Source organism: Physeter macrocephalus, chromosome 9 (genome assembly GCF_002837175.3).
Source record: "Physeter macrocephalus isolate SW-GA chromosome 9, ASM283717v5, whole genome shotgun sequence".
Taxonomy (NCBI): domain Eukaryota; kingdom Metazoa; phylum Chordata; class Mammalia; order Artiodactyla; family Physeteridae; genus Physeter; species Physeter macrocephalus.
Window position 1 is genome coordinate 49,575,695 of NC_041222.1, and position 18,594 is coordinate 49,594,288.

The window sequence follows — 18,594 nt, forward strand, 5'->3', positions numbered from 1 at the left end:
GCAAGTTATTTTACTTTTGTGTGTTTCTCAATTTTACCTTTAAAATAGAGAGGTTAACAGTAGCCACTAAAAAATAAGTTAATACAAGTACAGTATTTTGCATAGTAAGTACTCAGTAAATTTTGCTGTAAGGTGAATATTTGGGAGAATGCAAGCATTTCCTTTAATGTGAATCTTCACAGTTCTTTTACACATTTGTCATATAAATGCTGAGAAACTCTTCACTTGTATTCTGTTGGAATAGGAAAGCTAAATAACTACCTGGAATGTTTTCCAAATAATATTTTATTATTTTACTTTTAGGTGATTCCTCCTAAGGAGTGGAAGCCAAGGCAGTGCTATGATGACATTGACAATTTGCTTATTCCAGCGCCAATTCAGCAGATGGTCACAGGACAGTCAGGACTGTTCACTCAATACAACATCCAGAAAAAAGCCATGACAGTGAAGGAGTTCAGGCAGCTGGCCAACAGTGGCAAGTGAGTAGATTCAGTTTACTATTTTTATTTCTTTCGAAGATATAGGTGAACATGGTAAGAAACCAAGTAGATGGGAGCTTGTGGTGAAAAGCAGGAGTCTTTTGCACAATCTCTTTCAGTCCTCATTTAACTGTTACTGTCTTCAGTTTTTCAGGTGGTTGCCTGCCTACTTACTTTAGTTTACTGCTAGGGAAATTGTTCCTCATTTTATCATCTCATTCATAATATTTGTAAATGGTTTTTTTCCTATCTTTTAGTTGCCATGAGTTCTGTTTTTTTTGTGTGTGTGTGTGGTACGCGGGCCTCTCACTGTCGTGGCCTCTCCCGTTGCAGAGCACAGGCTCCGGACGCGCAGGCTCAGCGGCCATGGCTCACGGGCCCAGCCGCTCCGCGGCATGTGGGATCTTCCCGGACCGGGGCACGAACCCATGTCCCCTGCATCAGCAGGCAGATTCTCAACCACTGTGCCACCAGGGAAGCCCTGCCATGAGTTTTTGATTCTACACTTGATTCATCTTTGTTAGGCAAATTTTCTTCTGTGTGTGACAATGTTTAAGTCTTTTTTATTTTTTTATTATTATTTTTTTTTTGTGGTACGCGGGCCTCTCACTGTTGTGGCCTCTCCCGCTGCAGAGCGCAGGCTCCGGACGTGCAGGCTCAGTGGCCATGGCTCACGCACCCAGCGCTCCGCCCGCTGCAGAGCGCAGGCTCCGGACGTGCAGGCTCAGTGGCCATGGCTCACGGGCCCAGCGCTCCGCGGCATGTGGGATCTTCCCGGACCGGGGCATGAACCCGCGTCCCCTGCATCGGCAGGCTGACTCTCAACCACTGCGCCACCAGGGAAGCCCAAGTCTTTTTTATTTTTTTAAAAAAATTAATTAATTAATTAATTATTTTTGGTCGCGTTGGGTCTTTGTTGCGGCGCGTGGGCTTTCCCTAGTTGGCATTGAGTGGGGGGCCACTCTTCGTTGTGGTGCACGGGCTTCTTATTGCAGTAGCTTTTCTTCTTGCAGAGCATGGGCTCCAACACCTTTCTGGAGAGGTGGGGGAACCCTGATTTGTGGTTTTTGCCTATTTCCATGGTGTAACTACTCCCGCCATGGCCAATTTGAGCTTAGCAATGTGACATCACTGAACATGGGGTTGGAAAAGATGTGCACTCTCAATTCTCACGTGCCTGTATGAAGTAGCTCAGCACACCACTGCTTTCCCCTAGTATTTCAACACTTAATTACTAACAATGAAAAGATCATCAACAGTAAAACCAGTGGGCTCAGTAGTTGTGGCTCGTGGTCTCTAGAGTGCAGGCTCAGTAGTTGTGGCGCGCGGGCTTAGTTGCTCTGTGGCATGTGGAATCTTCCTGGAGCAGGGCTTGAACCTGTGTCCTCTGCATTGGCAGGCGGATTCTTAACCACTGTGCCACCAGGGAAGTCCCGAAAATGTTTAAGTCTTAAATGATAAGTTATATATATTAGAAGATGAGTAATTTAAAAAGAAAATCCTTGAATGACTTGAAGGGCCACCATTATTGTGTTAGTCACCTGCTGCTATCTAATGAATCACCCCAAACCTTAGTATCTTAAATCAATAAACATTTAACATCTCAGCTTCTTAAGGTCACGAATCTGGGAGTGGCTCAGCCAGATGGCTGTGGCTCAGGGCCTCTCCTGAGGTTGCATTCAAGTTGGCCGGGGCTGCTATCACCTGAAGGCTTGACTGTGACTAGAAGATTTTCTCCCAAGATTGCTCCCCTTATGTGGCAGTTGGTTGGAGTCCTGAGTCCTTTGCCACATGAACTGCTCCTCATGTTGTGGCAGCTGGCTTCTTCCAAAGCAAGTGATCCAGGAGTTACCAAGATGAAGACACAATGTCTTTTCATGACCTGTTTCTTGACTGTTATTTCTACCATATTCTATTTGTTATAAGCCAAATGCAGCCCATACTTAAGGGGAGGAGAATTAAGCTGTAAGTCTTGAAGGGAGGTGTATCAGAATTTGTGGATATATTTTAGAAACTATCACAGTTATGATTATTATTAAATTGCCCCCCTGTTTTTTTTTAAAGTTTCTGATATGGTGGTTAAGGCCTTAGATCAAAATATTAATCTGGAAACAAAAATCCCCTCCCAAAACCAACCAACCAATCATCCAACCAAAAAACATCAGTGTCTAAATTCTCTGGATGGGTATTCATGAGATTAAGTCCTTTGGATAAATTTAGTTGATATCTTTAAAAAAAAATTTATATTTGACATAGTAAGCACTTGATTGTACTTGAAGAATCTTTTTTCTGTGTGAAGTTCCTGTTATGGAGCATTCTGGCTAATCCAAAGCAATTAGACATTTTATAATTAATTCAAGTCCCTCTTGAATTTGTTTTTTAACATCTTTATTGGAGTATAATTGCTTTACAATGGTGTGTTAGTTTCTGCTTTATAACAATTGAATTTTTTTTCATAGGCATTAGTAAAGCCTCATTGTTTCAGATTTCATTGATTGAGAATGTGAAACTTTTATCATGGACTAGACTTGTTTGCTTTTATTTTTATTATTTTTTAAAATTTATTTATTTAATTAATTTATTTTTGGCTGTGTTGGGTCTTCGTTGCTGTGTGCGGGCTTTCTCTAGTTGTGGCGAGCTGGGGCTACTCTTTGTTGCGGCGTGTGGGCTTCTCACTGCAGTGGCTTCTCTTGTTGCAGAGCACAGGTTCTAGGTGCATGAGCTTCAGTAGTTGTGGCTCACGGGCTCAGTAGCTGTGGCTCTCAGTATCAGTAGTTATGGCTCACGTGCTCTAGAGCGCAGGCTCAGTAGTTGTGGCACATGGGCTTAGTTGTTCCGCGGCATGTGGGATCTTCCCAGGCCAGGGCTTGAACCCATGTCCCCTGCATTGGCAGGCAGATTCTTAACCACTGCGCCACCAGGGAACCCCCCTTGTTTGCTTTTATACTCTTTAAGAACTCTTTAATAAGTTCAATGCTAAAACAAGATTGCAGAAGCAATTTTACCCAACTTTTTTTTTCCTAACCCAGTGTTAGAAAGATATTTTCTTTTCTTTTTTTTTTCTTTTAACTTAATTCATTAATTAATTAATTTTTGGCTGCATTGGGTCTTCATTGCTGCACCTGGGCTGTCTCTAGTTGTGGCAAGAGGGGGCTACTCTTTGTTGTGGTGCGGGCTTCTCATTGAGGTGGCTTCTTTGTTGTGGAGCATGGGCTCTAGGTGTGCGGGCTTCAGTAGTTGTGGCATGTGGGCTCAGTAGTTGTGACTCGTGAGTTCTAGAGAGTAGGCTCAGTAGTTGTGGCACATGGGCTTAGTTGTCCATGGCATGTGGGATCTTCCTGGACCAGGACTCAAACCTGTGTCCCCGGCATTGGCAGGTGGATTCTTAACCACTGTGCCACCAGGGAAGTCCCTATCCAACTTTTTATAAGTACAAACTGTTTACCATATTCTGTTCTCCATTTTCTACTTCATATTTCCAGAGTCATTCTTAAAGTATTAAATAGCTTACAAAACCCCCCTCCAGGCCACGTGGGTCCCTGGGGGCATAGGAGGGAGGCTGGGGAGATCAGGAGAAGCAGGTGGGAGGGGCCCTCTGGGAGAAGCTGGAGAGGAGCGGAGGGCGATTGCCCTGCCCACTCAGGCATGGAGAGCCTGCTGAGCTCCCAGGCTGGTCCCCTCCTCTCCAAGGTGCCCACCCACCACTGGCCGCATTGGCCCTGGGAGCATAGGAGGGAGGCGGGTGGGGGGGGGAATCAGGAGAGGCAGGTGAGAAGGACCCTCCCAGATCCCAGACTGGAGGTGCAGGAGAGGAGAGGAGGGCGTTTGTCCCACCCACTTGAGCCCAGGAAGCCAGCTGGGCTCCCAGGGTGAGGTCCCCTGCGCTCTGAGACCAGGAGTGGGGGGCACGCCTGGGCCCCTTCTGTTCCTTGAGCCTAAGCCCCACTGCCCACAGCCCCCAGGGCCTTTTCCAGCCCGGTGGGTCCTGAGCATTAGCCCCACCCACTGCCCAGACCTCATCCTTGCTTAGGCCCTGCTCTCCACAGCCAAGGCCTTCCCCACCCCCCCTTTTTTTTTTCCTTTCCTTCCTCCTCTTTTTTACTATTGTGGTACTGATGTACCTTCTGGTTGTTGACTCATCTATATTTTTATTTTTACATTCTTTCTAACACATCTGTTAGTTTCCTAGTCTAATTTTATTTTTTACTTTGTTATTTTTCTCTCTTTTTTTTTTTTGCCAGCCCATGCGGCTTGCCAGATCTTGATTTGCAAGCCTGGGGTCGGGGGGAGCTCCTGCAGTGGGAGCTCTGAGTCCGAACCACTGGACTAACAGAGAATCTCAGACAGCAGGGCATATTCATCGAAGTGAGGTCTCATAGAGTTTCTCATCTCAGCAACCAAGACCCAGCTCTACCCAATAGCCTACAAACTCCAGCATTGGAAGGCTCAGGCCAAACAACCAGTAAAACAGGAACACAATCCCACTCATTAAAAAAAAAAAAAAAATGAGATGGCAAAAAAATATGTCACAGATGAAGGAGCAAGGTAAAAACCTACAAGACCCAATAAATGAACAGGAAATAGGCAATCTACCTGAAAAAGAATTCAGAGTAAGGATAGTAAAGATGATCCAGAATCTCGGAAATAGAATGGAAGCACGGATTGAGAAAATACAAGAAATGTTTAACAAAAATCTAGAAGAACTAAAGAACAAACAAACAGGTGAACAGCACAGTAACTGAAATGAAAAATACACTAGAAGGAATCAATAACAGAATAATGGAAGCAAAAGAACGAATAAGTGAGCTGGAAGACAAAATGGTGGAAATAACTGCTGAGGAGCAGAATAAAGAAAAAAGAATGAAAAGAATTGAAGACAATCTCAGAGACCTCTGGGACAACACTAAATGCACCAACATTCAGATAATCGGGGTCCTAGAGGACAAAGAGAAAAAGAAGGGGTCTGAGAAAATATTTAAAGAGATTATAGTCGAAGACTTCCCTAACATGGGAAAAGAACAAAGGAATCCCCATAAGGTTATCAGCTGAGTTTTCAGTGGAAACTCTGCAAGCCAAAAGGGAGTGGCAGGGTATACTTAAAGAGATGAAAGAGGAAAACCTACAACCGAGATTACTCTACCCAGCAAGGATCTCATTCAGATTTGATGGAGAAATCAAAAGCTTATTTTAAAAAAAAATAATTTTATTTTTAAAAAATTTATTGATTTATTTTTGGCTGCCTTCCTTCTTCATTGCAGTGGCTTCTCTTGTTACGGAGCATGGACTCCAGTAGTTTTGGCACGTGGGCTCAGTAGTTGTGGCTCGAGACTCTAAAGCATAGGCTCTGTAGTTGTGGCACACTGGCTTAGTTGCTCTGTGGCATGTGGGAGCTTCCTGGACCAGGGATTGAACCTGTGTCCCCTGCATTGGCAGGAAGATTCTTAACCACTGTGCCACCAGGGAGGTCCCTCAAAAGCTTTTCAGGGGCTTCCCTGGTGGCTCAGTGGTTGAGAGTCCACCTGCCGATGCAGGGGACACGAGTTCGTGCCCCGGTCCAGGAAGATCCCACGTGCTGTGGAGTGGCTAGGCGCGTGATCCATGGCCGCTGAGCCTGTGCGTCCAGAGTCTGTGCTCTGCAACAGGAGAGGCCACAACAGTGAGAGGCCCGTGTAGCACACACAAAAAAAGGCTTTTCAGACAAACAAAAGCTAAGAGAATTCAGCACCACCAAACCAGCTTTACAACAAATGCTAAAGAAACTTCTCTAAGCAGGAAACACAAGAGAAGAAAAAGACCCGCAAAAACAAACCCAAAACAATTAAGAAAATGGTAATAGGAACATACATATCGATAATAACCTTGAATGTAAATGGATTAAATGCCCCAACCAAAAGACACAGACTGGCTGAATGGATACAAAAACAAGACCATATATATGCTGTCTACAAGAGACACACTTCAGACCTAGGGACACATACAGACTAAAAGTGAAGGTATGGAAAAAGATATTCCATGCAAATGTAAATCAAAAGAAAGCTGGAGTAGCAATACTCATTTCAGATAAAATAGACTTTAAAATAAAGACTGTTACAAGAGATAAGGAGGGACACTACATAATGATCAAAGGATCAATCCAAGAAGAAGATATAACAATTATAAATATTTATGCACCCAACATAGGAGCACCTCAATACATAAGGCAAATTCTAACAACCATGAAAGGAGAAATCGACAGTAAAACAATAATAGTAGGGGACTTTAACACCCCCCTTACACCAAAGGATAGATCATCCAAACAGAAAATAAGCAAGGAAACACAAGCTTTAAATGACACAATAGACCAGATAGATCTAATTGATATTTATAGAACATTCCACCCAAAAGTGGCAGAATACACTTTCTTCTCCAGTGCACATGGAACATTCTCCAGGATAGATCACATCTTGGATCACATATCAAGCCTCTGAAAATTGAAGAAAATTGAAGTCGTGCATCTTTTCTGACCACAACGCTTTGAGATTGGAAATCAATTACAGGAAAAAAACCGTGAAAAACACAAATACATGGAGGCTAAACAGTGTGCTACTAAATAACCAAGAGATCACTGAAGAAATCAAAGAAGAAATAAGAAAATACATGGAAACAAATGACAACAAAAACATGATGACCCAAAACATATGGGATGCAGCACAAGCAGTTCTAAGAGGGAAGTTTATAGCAATTCAATCTCACCTCAAGAAACAAGAAAAATCTCAAACAATCTAACCCTACCCTTAAAACAACTCTATGCCAATAGAATGGACAACCACGAAGAAATGGACAAATTCTTGGAAAGGTACAATTTTCCAAGACTGAACCAGGAAGAATTAGAAAATATAAACAGTCCTATCACAAGTAATGAAATGGAAACTGTAATTAAAAATCTTCCAACAAACCAAAGTCTGGGACCAGATGGCTTCACAGGCGAATTCTATCAAACATTTAGAGAAGAGCTAACACTGATCCTTCTCAAACTCTTCCAAAAAATTGCAGAGGGAGGAACACTCCCAAATTCATTCTATGAAGCCACCATCACCCTGATACCAAAGCCAGAAAAAGATATCACAAAAAAAGAAAATTACAGACCAATATCACTGATGAACATAGATGCAAAAATCCTGAACAAAATACTAGCAAACAGAATCCAACAGTACATTAAAAGGATCATATACCATGATCAAGTGGGATTTATCCCAGGGATGCAAGGATTTTTCAGGATACGCATATCAATCAGTGTGATACACCACATTAAAAAATTAAGGAGTAAAAACCATATGATCATCTCAATAGATGCAGAAAAAGCTTTCAACAAAATTCAACACCCATTTATGATAAAAATCTCTCCAGAAAACAGGCATAGAGGGAACCTACCTCAACATAATAAAGGCCATATATGAAAAATCCACAGCAAGCATCATACTCAATGGTGAAAAACTGAAAGCAATTCCACTAGTATCAGGAACAAGACAAGGATGTCCACTCTTGCCACTGTTATTCAACATAGTTTTGGAACTCCTAGCCACAGCAGTCAGAGAAGAAAAAGAAATAAAAGGGGTACAAATTGGAAAAGAAGAAGTAAAACTGTCACTATTTGCCGATAACATGATACTACACATAGAATGTCCACTCTCGCCACTCTTATTCAACATAGTTTTGGAAGTCCTAGCCACAGCAAGCAGAGAAGAAAAAGAAGTAAAAGCAATACAAATTGGAAAAGAAGAAGTAAAACTGTCACTATTTGCCGATAACATGATACTATACATAGAAAATCCTAAAGATGCCACCAGGAAACTACTAGAACTGATCAATGAATTTGGTAAGGTGCAGGGTACAAAATTAATGCATAGAAATCTCTGGCATTCCTATACACCAACAACGAAAAATCAGAAAGAGAAATTGAGGACACTCCCATTTACCATTTCAACAAAAGGAATAAAATACCTAGGAATAAACCTGCCTAGGGAGGTGAAAGACTTGTACTCAGAAAACTATAAAACGCTGATGAAAGAACTCAAAGGTGACATAAACAGATGGAGAAATATACCATGTTCTTGGATTGGAAGAATCAATATTGTGAAAATGACTATGCTACCCAAAGCCATCTACAGATCCAGTGCAATCCCTATCAAGCTACCAATGGCATTCTTCACAGAATTAGAACCAAAAATCTTACAATTCATATGGAAACACAAAAGACCCCGAATAGCCAAAGCAATCTTGAGAAAGAAAAATGGAGTTGGAGGAATCAGGCTCCCCGACTTCAAACTGTACCACAAAGTTACAGTAAGCAAGACAGTATGGTACTGGCACAAAACCAGAAATATAGATCAATGGTACAGGATAGAATGCCCAGAGATAAACCCATACACATATGGGCCCCTAATTTACGACAACGGAGGCAAGAACATACAATGGAGAAAAGGCAGCCTCTTCAGTAAGTGGTGCTGGGAAAACTGGACAGCTATATGTAAAAGAATGAAATTAGAACACTACCTAATGCCATACACAAAAATAAACTCCGATTAAAGATGTAAATGTAAGACCAGACACTATAAAACTTTTAGAGGAAAACATAGGAAAAACACTCTTTGACATAAACCACAGCAAGATCTTTTTTGACCCACCCCCTAGAGTAACAGAAATAAAACCAAAAATAAACAAATGGGACTTAATTAAACTTAAAAGCTTTTACACAGCAAAGGAAACCATAAACAAGACAAAAGGCAACCCTCAGAATGGGAGAAAATATTTGCAAATGAAACAACGGACAAAGAATTAATCTCCAAAATATACAAATAGCTCATTGAGCTCAATATCAAAAAAACAAACAATCCAGTTAAAAAATGGGCGGAAGACCTAAATAGGCATTTCACCAAGGAAGACATACAGATGGCTGAGAGGCACATGAAAAGATGCTCAGCATCACTAATTATTAGAGAAATGCAAATCAAAACTGCAATGTGGTATCACCTCATGCCAGTAAGAATGGCCCTTATCAAAAAAGCTAGAAACAATAAATGCTGGAAAGGGTATGGTGAAAAGGGAACCCTCCTGCACTGCTGGTGGGAATGTAAATTGATACAACCACTATGGAAAACAGTATGGAGGTTCCTTAAAAAACTAAAAATAGAACTACCATATGACCCACCAATCGCACTACTGGGCATATACCCTGAGAAAACCATAATTCAAAAAGAGACATGCACAACAGTGTTCATTGCAGCACTATTTACAATAGCCAGGACATGGAACCAACCTAAATGTCCATTGACAGATGAATGGATAAAGGAGATGTGGCACATATATACAATGGGATATTACTCAACCATAAAAAGAAATGAAATTGAGTTATTTGTAGTGAGGTGGATGGCCCTAGAGTTTGTCATACAGAGTGAAGTAAGTCAGAAAGAGAAAAACAAATACCGTAGGCTAACGCATATTACAGAATCTAAAAAAAAAAAAAAAAAAAAGGTACTTATGAACCTAGTTGCAGGGCAGGAATAAAGAGGTAGACATAGAGAATGGCCTTGATGACATGGGGTGGGAGGGCGAAGCTGGGGCGAAGTGAGAGTTGCATCGACATATATACACTACTGAATGTAAAATAGTTGTCTGGTGGGAAGCAGCAGCATAGCACAGGGAGATAGGCTCGGTGCTTTGCAATGACCTAGAGGGGTCGGATAGGGAGGATGGGAGAGAGGCTCAAGAGGGAGGAGATATGGGGACATGTGTATGCATATGGCTGATTCGCTTTGTTGTGCAACAGAAACTAACACGGTATTGTGAAGCAATTATACTCCAATAGAGATCTATTTTTAAAAAAGTATTAAATAGCTTAGTTCATTTAGTGGAACCTCTACTTGACTACTTTGATATTTCAAGAGACTATTTGTACTTGGAAATAATCAGATAATACTTATTAGAAAATGTTGGTTAATACCCTTAAAAATCATCATAATTATTTTGAGAAAGTTCTGTGGGGTTTCAAAGGAAGGTAAACCTTCTGTGGTAGTTAATTGGAATGGTGTAATTTCATTTCGTAGGTGCTACTGAGATGGCTTTTGAAGGAAGGTCAGAAACGTTACAAAACTAATGCATGTTTATTAAAAAATTCAAACATTATAGAAATGCGTAATTTCAACTCCCAGAGACAATCATTGTTTTTTTTTTTTTTTTTTTTTTTTTTTGCGGTACGTGGGCCTCTCACTGCTGTGGCCTCTCCCGTTGCGGAGCACAGGCTCCGGACGCGCAGGCTCAGTGGCCATGGCTCCCGGGCCCAGCTGCTCCGCGGCACGTGGGATCTTCCCATACCGGGGCACGAACCCGTGTCCCCTGCATCGGCAGGCGGACTCTCAACCACTGCGCCACCAGGGAAGCCCAATCATTGTTAATAATACATGGCGATTCAAAATATTGATGAGTACAGAGTCTCAAAGTCCTGTGTTCTCTTGTCACGGAGAAACTTTGATTATCATCTCTAGCCCATTTGATTATCGTAGCATGGTGTCAGTTTTCTATTTAGAGGAAATTTATCTTTTTTTTGTTTTTTGTGGTACTCGGGCCTCTCACTGTTGTGGCCTCTCCCGTTGCAGAGCACAGGCTCCGGAAGCGCAGGCTCAGTCGCCATGGCTTACAGGCCTAGCCGTTCGTTCCGTGGCATGTGGGATCTTCCCGGACCGGGGCACGAACCCGTGTCCCCTGCATCGGCAGGCGGATTCTCAACCACTGTGCCACCAGGGAAGCCCGAGGAAATAAGGCACTTACTTTATTCATATCTCTGTTTTTATTCTGGTGGCTTAGTTGTAGATTGACTCTTCCTGAAGGTAGCCGTTCAGGTGACAGTCTCTGTTTTGTGTTCCACTGTGTACCCAGTGCTTGGTACAGTATCTGAGACATGGTAGGTGCTGTTTCAATATATGTTGATTGAAAAAATAAATAGTGTCATGAAGCTAAAATATACTTGAAGTAGTATAAATTATTAAACAGATTGTAAAGATTTACTTATTAACAGAATATACATTTCTTGATATTCTGAAGTTCAAAGATAATTTAAAAAATAGTGGACTCTAGGGACTTCCCTGGTGGTCCAGTGGTTAAGAACCCATGCTTCCAATTCAGGGGGCTCAGGTTCCATCCCTGGTCAGGGAACTAAGATCCCACGTGCCATGTGGAGCGGCCAAAAAATAAAAAAATAAAAATAGTGGACTCTTTTTTCGTTACAACATATAACTATCATGAGAAATTGTCTGAAAGATTATTTCCAGATTAAGTGTTATTTCTTTCAAAGTTGATGTATCTTTTGAGTTGCATTAATTTCACTATAATTGTAATGTTGTTACCTTTGAAATTTATATTTTTATATTTCCTCTGTGAGTTTCATATGAAAATTTATTTCAAATGCCAGTGAAATGGGTTTTAAGCCTCAAGCCAAGGCTCTACTTGTCCACTCAGAGCTACACTAGGATCACATGGTCTTCATAACAGTTATGGAATGGTGCTAAGATGGGATTAATTTTCATGGTAGGCAAGAGGCATTTTTTTGGTCTTTCTGTTCATCTCTTCTCCTTCAGTACATGCCCTTGCATAGGTACACAGTGCATAATGTGCTTGGTGGTAGAGAGGATAACACGCTTATTTGGTTAATAACATAACTTAGTCCAAAGAAAATCTGGAGACCTCCAGCATATCTTTACTATAAAAGTTTGTGGAGGTGAGTAATATGCTGCTTCCCATCGCTTACATTGTTGATCTGTACTTTCTTCTAGGCATGGAGCTAAGTGCTTTACAGAATTATCTGATGGAGTCTTCACAACAGCTCAATTGTTATTATCCGTTTTATACAGGAATAACTGAGGTCTAGAGAGATTCAGTCTCCTGTCCTGGTATATGTAGCTTATAAATGGCAAAGCCTGGATTTAGATCCAAGCAGTCTGATTCTGGAGCCCTCTTAACAGCTGTGCTATAGTGAATGAAAGGTTCTGGGTAAGAAGTGTGGTTGAATCAGTTTTGAGCAAGTTGAAGCTGGATTTGTGGAATAGGCGTGATTGTTTGGCAGTCCATTAGGGATGGAAACTGTAGCCAGGTTTCATTAGAATCAGGTACCAAGTAAGTGAACTGGTCCCTTTTTCCAAGTTTAGTGTCAGTGTTTGTTTCAAATATTCAGGGATTTTAAGACTTTAACCTCAATAGCTAATACCAAACTATAGCTTTCTCTCTTAGAGTTATGGGTTGCTAAAAATTGATCCTGACTGGGTGAGTATATGGTGATAGATTCCTTAGGTCTTCTCATAGTGAAAGGCAGTTTAGGCTTTCAATTTCTAAAATCTAAGAAGTTTCTTTAGAAGTCATAATAAACAGCATCTTTGCTACCTTTTTTTTTCACCTGACTCTGACCTCTGGTTAGCTTGTTTAGCTTGTGCCTGGAATGTCTGTTACTATTGGAACCCTCTAATCAAAGCATTAGAATGAAGTGGAGTGGATTCTTTCATGCCCATCCTTTTTATTTTTGGTTGCCCTGTGAGATTAAATCTGTAAATTACTCTGTATTTCAAATACAGTTGTAAATTGTTTGGCATTCTCGTTTATTGCTTAGATAACCAGTTTGGCACCCCCAGTGTAGTAGATGTAGATGTTGCTTGTTCTATAATTCTTCAATCTAAAATGTCCAGTAGGCTTTATAGGGATTGATGCTTCTGCTAAACACCTTTTTCACTATGTGTGTTCCATTGCTTTCTCAGTTTGTTGATTTCTTTGCTAATTTTTTTTTCCTGTAGCCACATTGTGTTTTGTTTGTTTTTTTTGGTAATAATATAAGATTATTGTTCAAAATCCAAATAATACAGAGAAGTGCCTTTCTGTAATTCCTATGTAAGAGTTAACCATTAGTATTAATAATTTAGAGTATATTTCTTTCTGGCCATTTAATGTACAGTTACAGATCTTTTTTAATGTAAATAGGATCATAGTATATTTACTGTTCTGTAATCTGCTTTATTCACTGTGGAAAGATTTTAATGTCAATATACAGAAGATCTGCCTTATTTTGTGTTCTTTTATTTAACGTAGTCCTAGTTGCTGGACGTAAGCTTGAGGTTTCAGTTAATGCTGCAGCAACATCCTGGGTCATATATCATTGTATACATCTCTGTGTTGTTGAGGTGAATTTCTAGAGTTGAATTTTAGGGTCAAAGGGACATTTTTTAAGGCTATTGAAAAATTATACTCTGGTACCAGTATATACCCTGACTCCAGCTGTGTAAGAGAAGTTTCATTCTTTTTTTTTTTTTCCTTCTGTATGTGGGCCTCTCACTGTTGTGGCCTCTCCCGTTGCGGAGCACAGGCTCTGGACGCGCAGGCTCAGTGGCCATGGCTCATGGGCCTAGCCACTCTGCGGCATGTGGGATCTTCCCGGACCGGGGCACGAACCCGTGTCCCCTGCATCGGCAGGCGGACTCTCAACCACTGCGCCACCAGGGAAGCCCAGAAGTTTCATTCTTTACCACCATTTATATATTAAGCATTTGCCAATCTGATAGGTGCAAAATATCTTATTTTAGTTTTACTTTCTTGGATTTTTAGTGAGATTGTCCTTTGTCAATTTTTCTATAGAAAAATATAAGAAATTTTAAGCGTATTACATATAATTAATAATAAATATTAAATTATATATAACAAATTACATATATTCTAAGTTATATGTTTTGTCTTTTATATGTAAGTCTTTTATTCTAAGTTATATGTTCGTCTTTTACATGTAAATCTCTAAAATGTCCTAGTATAGTATAATTGGTTAAAGATTTTAGAAAATACTTTGAAAGCTAAAATAATATTAAGTAGTTTTCTATTGTTGATACTTTCATAAAAATATTTTTCTTATTCATCAAAAAGTGAGGTTTTCGTATAGTTATTTAGGAATCTTAGAGTCTTCAGAGATCTATGATAAACACATTTATATATTTACTTGTCAGATTTGACAACATGAGCTGCTGCAGTGTTTTCATTTTGATAGAATTTTGTTTAGAAAGTGATTTAAATCAAATGGGTAGGGAAAATCTTAAAATTGTCTTACTGTTTTGTGCTTTGTTTCATCTCCTTTTCCAGGTATTGTACTCCGAGATACTTGGATTATGAAGATTTGGAGCGCAAGTACTGGAAGAACTTAACCTTCGTGGCACCTATCTATGGTGCAGACATTAATGGGAGCATATATGATGAGGTATATTTCTATTACAGTGGGTTTTGTAAAGCATCATTTCATGTTACTATTTTTGTTACCATTTTCGGTGGTCTAGAAGTAGTCATTTGTTGTGCTTTGTGTGACCCATAATTCTTCACAGGACAAGAGGAAATAAAGACGCATCAGTGTGATTTCTGCTGCTTCTGTTTTTTACATTGAAACCAGCTAATTGTACAAATATGTGAGCCTGTTCAACAGTAAATACAGTATGTGGTTATCAGGCTGATCTTCAAATCACACTCAAAATTTTTAAAAGCAAAGCACGTTATAAAAATACCTGGAAAACAGTAAATATTATTCATAATAGTACCATCTTAAGGCAAAAGCAGTATTGTAATACGTATTCTTCCTGTAGTTTTCCCCTAATCATTTGAGGAAGTTATATTAAACATGCTTATAGGACTTCCCTGGTGGCACAGTGGTTAAGAATCCGCCTGCCAATGCAGGGGACACAGGTTCGAGCCCTGGTCTGGGAAGATCCCACATGCCGCGGAGCAACTTAGCCCGCGCGCCACAACTATTGAGCCTGTGCTCTAGAGCCTGTGAGCCACAACTACTGGGCCAGTGTGCTGCAACTACTGAAGCCTATGCACCTAGACCCCATGCTCCACAAAAAGAGAAGCCACCACAATGAGAAGCCCGAGCACCGCAACAAAGAGTAGCCCCCGCTTGCTGCAACTAGAGAAAGCCTGCGTGCAGCAACAAAGATCCAACACAGCCAAAAATGAATGAATGAATGAATGAATGAATGAATGAATAAAGCAAAAACAAAACAAAACATGCTTATATTCTTTTTTATCCCCCCCACATAAATTGTGAGAACTTTTTCTTTTTTAAAAGTACATATTACAGTTTTTCCAGTTATTTTTCATGAGAGCATAATCTGCTTGATATAATCTAATCCTTCTTGCCTCCCCTGATACTACTTGAAATCCTATTAAAAAAAAAATCTTTCCTTTTTGAAACCTTTTATCCCCTCTCCCATTGTTTTATTTAGAGAAATTTCTTGCCTACCAAAAAGTTGAAGTGATGCAGTGAACACCTGGATGCCCTCACATGGATTCACTAGTTGTTAATATTTGCCACATTTGCTTTTTGTTTCTCTATCACTCTGTCGGTGTCTCTGTCTTTATGCTGTAACATTTGAAAGTAAGTTGCAGACATCATGACAATTCACCCTTAATTATTTCAGCATGTTTCTTTCAGTTATAAGGCAGTTTAACGTTTACATAATGTCATCTAATATAGAAACCATACTCAAAGATCCCTGATTTTCGCAGTAATGTTCTTTATAACCTGCTTTTTTCCTCATATGAACGATCCCGCCAGGGATTTCCCTTTAAAGTTAATAAATGTGCTATAGGGTAATACTTAGAGGCTAGATGAATATCCTGTTCCCAATAACCTTTCACCCAGTGAATTTGCTTCCATTGATAATTCTTGACTGAGTCAAATGTACTATTTTTTTTTGTTTGTTTGTTTTGTTTTGCGGTACACGGGCCTCTCACTGTTGTGGCCTCTCCTGTTGCGGGGCAAAGGCTCCGGACGCGCAGGCCCAGCAGCCATGGCTCACGGGCCCAGCCGCTCCACGGCATGTGGCATCTTCCCAGACCGGGGCACGAACCCGCATCCCCTGCATCGGCAGGCGGACTCTCAACCACTGCGCCGCCAGGGAAGCCCTATTGTACTATTTTTAAACTGTTTATATTTTGAAATATAAAACAAACTGGAAAGTGGATAAAACATAAACTTAGAGCTTCATGAATTATTGTAAGGTGAATACCTATGTACCATCCCTGACATCAAGGAAAACATTATGAGCACCCTAGATTTCCCCTATCTGTCCCCTTTTACCTATTATAGTCTCCTACTTTTCCTCCAAAGGAGTGGTTATAGGGTATACACATGGGTAGTTTTAGAACAAATCTATTTTCCAGTTTACACCTTTCTGTACCAGTGTTTGCTACTTCCCATTGCCCCACAGCCTCCCTGACACTTAGACATTCTAAAATTAAATGGGAGTGTGTAGTAGGTTCTTGTGGTTTTAAATAACATCATGATTTTTTTCTTTTATGTTCATTGGCTGTTTGGATTTCCTCGTTATCAAAATGCCTGTTCAAGCCTCTTGTATGTTTTTCTTTTTTGTCATGCTTTTCTTATTGAATTACAGTTCGTTATAATACATTTCTGGATATGAGGTAGTGGCACAATTTTAGTTTTTCTATATGGATCTTCATTTGTTGAACACTGTTATTGAAAGGACCATTCTTATTTTTGAAAATGGGCCGGATATCAGATGATACTATGGAATTACTGTTGTCCTATTAGATGTGATGATGACATGGTGGCTATATATATTTTTTCTTGTCAACTGACAATACACACTGAAAAATATATAGGTGAAATAACATGCGGTCTGGGATTTGTTTTGTTTTTTAAATTAATTAATTAATTATTTTGGCCGCGCTGTGTGGCTTGCAGGATCCTAGTTCCCCAGTCAGGGATTGAACCCCGGCCACAGCAGTGAAAGCACCGAGTCTTAATTTATTGGACCACTAGAGAATTCCCCAGGGATTTGTTTTTAAAATACCTCAGGAAATAAAGTGGTATGACTTTCGTTGAATAAAGGTTGGCAAAATATTGTTAAATGAAGCTGGATGATGGATACATGATGTTTAGAATATGTGTATGTTTGAAATACTAAAAATAAAAGTTAAAGAAAGGGAAAACATCCTTTCTTTTCCCCCTTTCGTATTTTCACTAGTGTAAGTAACCTCCCTGTTGAGAATTTTTGTTTAAGTTTGTACATGCTCATGTAGAAAAATTGAAAAATAGAGAAAAAATGAAGAAAAAAATTACTCATAAGCTTACCAAACAAACATAACCTCTTTATGATTTCCTTTTGGCCATTTATTTATTTATTTATTTTGGGTATCCTATTTTATTAGCATTTAAATTTCACCAAGAGTTCAAGCATATGCTAGCCGTATGTTCAGACTTTTGAAATAAAGATAAAATGGGCAAACAGCTTTAAGGGTGCAATGTATTTAACACTGCACAATATATTAACTAACTAGACAATCTAGGGGGTGGTATAACTATATACTTAGGAGCATCAAGTATAGGAACAGGTCCTGGGATTGGAGGAAAAACCCGCCATTCAGGACTGAACAGAGGTCCATGGTTGCTGACAGAATCTCCCCTTGACTTCAGACTTGAGACAAACCGAGCAAGTCTATCAGCATACAAAACCCACTGATTTCAGGACAAACAGTAACAGGATAGACTGGCTAGAGCCAATTCAGATTGTGGGGATAGTCTGAAGTGAGCAGGGCTGGCTGCAGGCTGGAAATGTTGCAGCTGAAGTCCAGGATGGGCAGATGAGAGCAACCACCTTCTAAAAATCGCTGATTTCTATACAAGTTCCCAAGATGCTTTTCCCAAACAGGGTGGCCTTTTATTTTATGTCAGTGTGTGTATGTATATGTATGCATGTGCTTGCATGTGTGTTTGTGTTTCCCCATCTCAAAGGCTGAGAGATTTTAACAGTTTTTTTTGCTTTAGAAGCATTTTCAGTATTGGTCTCCAGAGGATCATTTTAGTGTATTCTAACCCCAGCCAGTTTTAGATTGTACCTTGTATTAAGTCTTTGGTTTTTTTTTTTGGTATTTCAATTCCAAGCATATTCTTTTTTTTTTTTAATTGAAATATAGTTGATTTACAATGTTGTGTTACTTTCTGCTGAACAGCCAAGTGATTCCTTTATACTCCAAGTATATTCTTTAAGTTTGACATGTTATGGTTACTTATGTTTAGGAAAATGAGTGCCATTAGTAGTAA

The 18,594-nt window shown here is 40.0% G+C and overlaps 1 protein-coding gene across 4 annotated transcripts in view; it reads left to right on the forward strand.

Moving 5' to 3' along the window:
• The window catches only part of KDM4C (lysine demethylase 4C), a 425,934-nt gene that overhangs the window by 43,110 nt on the left and 364,230 nt on the right, over nt 1-18,594 (forward strand). For all 4 annotated transcript variants that reach the window (XM_028493976.1, XM_028493977.1, XM_024126758.2 and 1 more), the window contains exons 3-4: nt 304-479; nt 14,619-14,733. In XM_028493976.1, the coding sequence (XP_028349777.1) occupies nt 304-479; nt 14,619-14,733 (291 nt within the window). The remainder of the gene's footprint in view (nt 1-303; nt 480-14,618; nt 14,734-18,594) is intronic.